A 648-nucleotide genomic window follows, 5' to 3' on the forward strand; every position below is an offset into this window, starting at 1 on the left:
GGTGATGGGCCTCCCCCCTGTGATGGGCCTCCTCTCCATGATGGGCCTCCTCCCCCTGATGGGCCTCTGTGCCCTCATCCGCCTTCCTGCCTCCCCCTGCAGGGTCCTGCCGGCACGTCTGGTCCTGAGGGGCGACAAGGAGAGAAGGGAGCCAAGGTGGGGAGGCCGCCCTGGATGCTGGAACGTTCCCTCCATCTTCCCGCCTCCTTGGCTCCTCAGAGTCCTCTGTCCTCCACACCCCCCGCCCCCAGCTGAGCCCCTTGTGGGAAGGGGGTTCCCTCTACCTGCTCCTGCCCCCGGGCTCCTGGGGCTCAGACCTATTTCCTGCATCACCCTGCCTACCTTGGACTCCCTGCCCCCCTTCTTCCCCTTAGAACCCGTTCCTTGTGTGTGTTTCAGGGGGATCCCGGTGCTGTGGGTGCCCCGGGAAAGACAGGCCCAGTGGGTCCCGCAGGCCCAGCAGGAAAACCTGGTCCTGATGGTCTGAGGGGGCTCCCGGGCTCAGTGGTGAGTCTGGAGGGAGAGGCTGGGCTGGGGGTGCCATGGAGGGGACACTGCCTGACCTCTGGGGTCTCCTCAATCTGCAGGGCCAGCAAGGTCGTCCTGGGGCCACAGGTCAGGCCGGGCCCCCAGGTCCTGTGGTGAGTG

The 648-nt window shown here is 66.8% G+C and overlaps 1 protein-coding gene across 1 annotated transcript in view; it reads left to right on the plus strand.

Annotated features, from left to right (window-relative positions):
- The window catches only part of COL11A2 (collagen type XI alpha 2), a 61,569-nt gene that overhangs the window by 55,677 nt on the left and 5,244 nt on the right, over positions 1 to 648 (plus strand). Inside the window, 3 exon segments of the mRNA XM_006769177.1 lie at positions 103 to 156; positions 400 to 507; positions 588 to 641. Of these exon segments, the coding sequence (XP_006769240.1) occupies positions 103 to 156; positions 400 to 507; positions 588 to 641 (216 nt within the window).

Source organism: Myotis davidii, unplaced genomic scaffold, assembly GCF_000327345.1.
Source record: "Myotis davidii unplaced genomic scaffold, ASM32734v1 scaffold4, whole genome shotgun sequence".
Lineage (NCBI taxonomy): Eukaryota > Metazoa > Chordata > Mammalia > Chiroptera > Vespertilionidae > Myotis > Myotis davidii.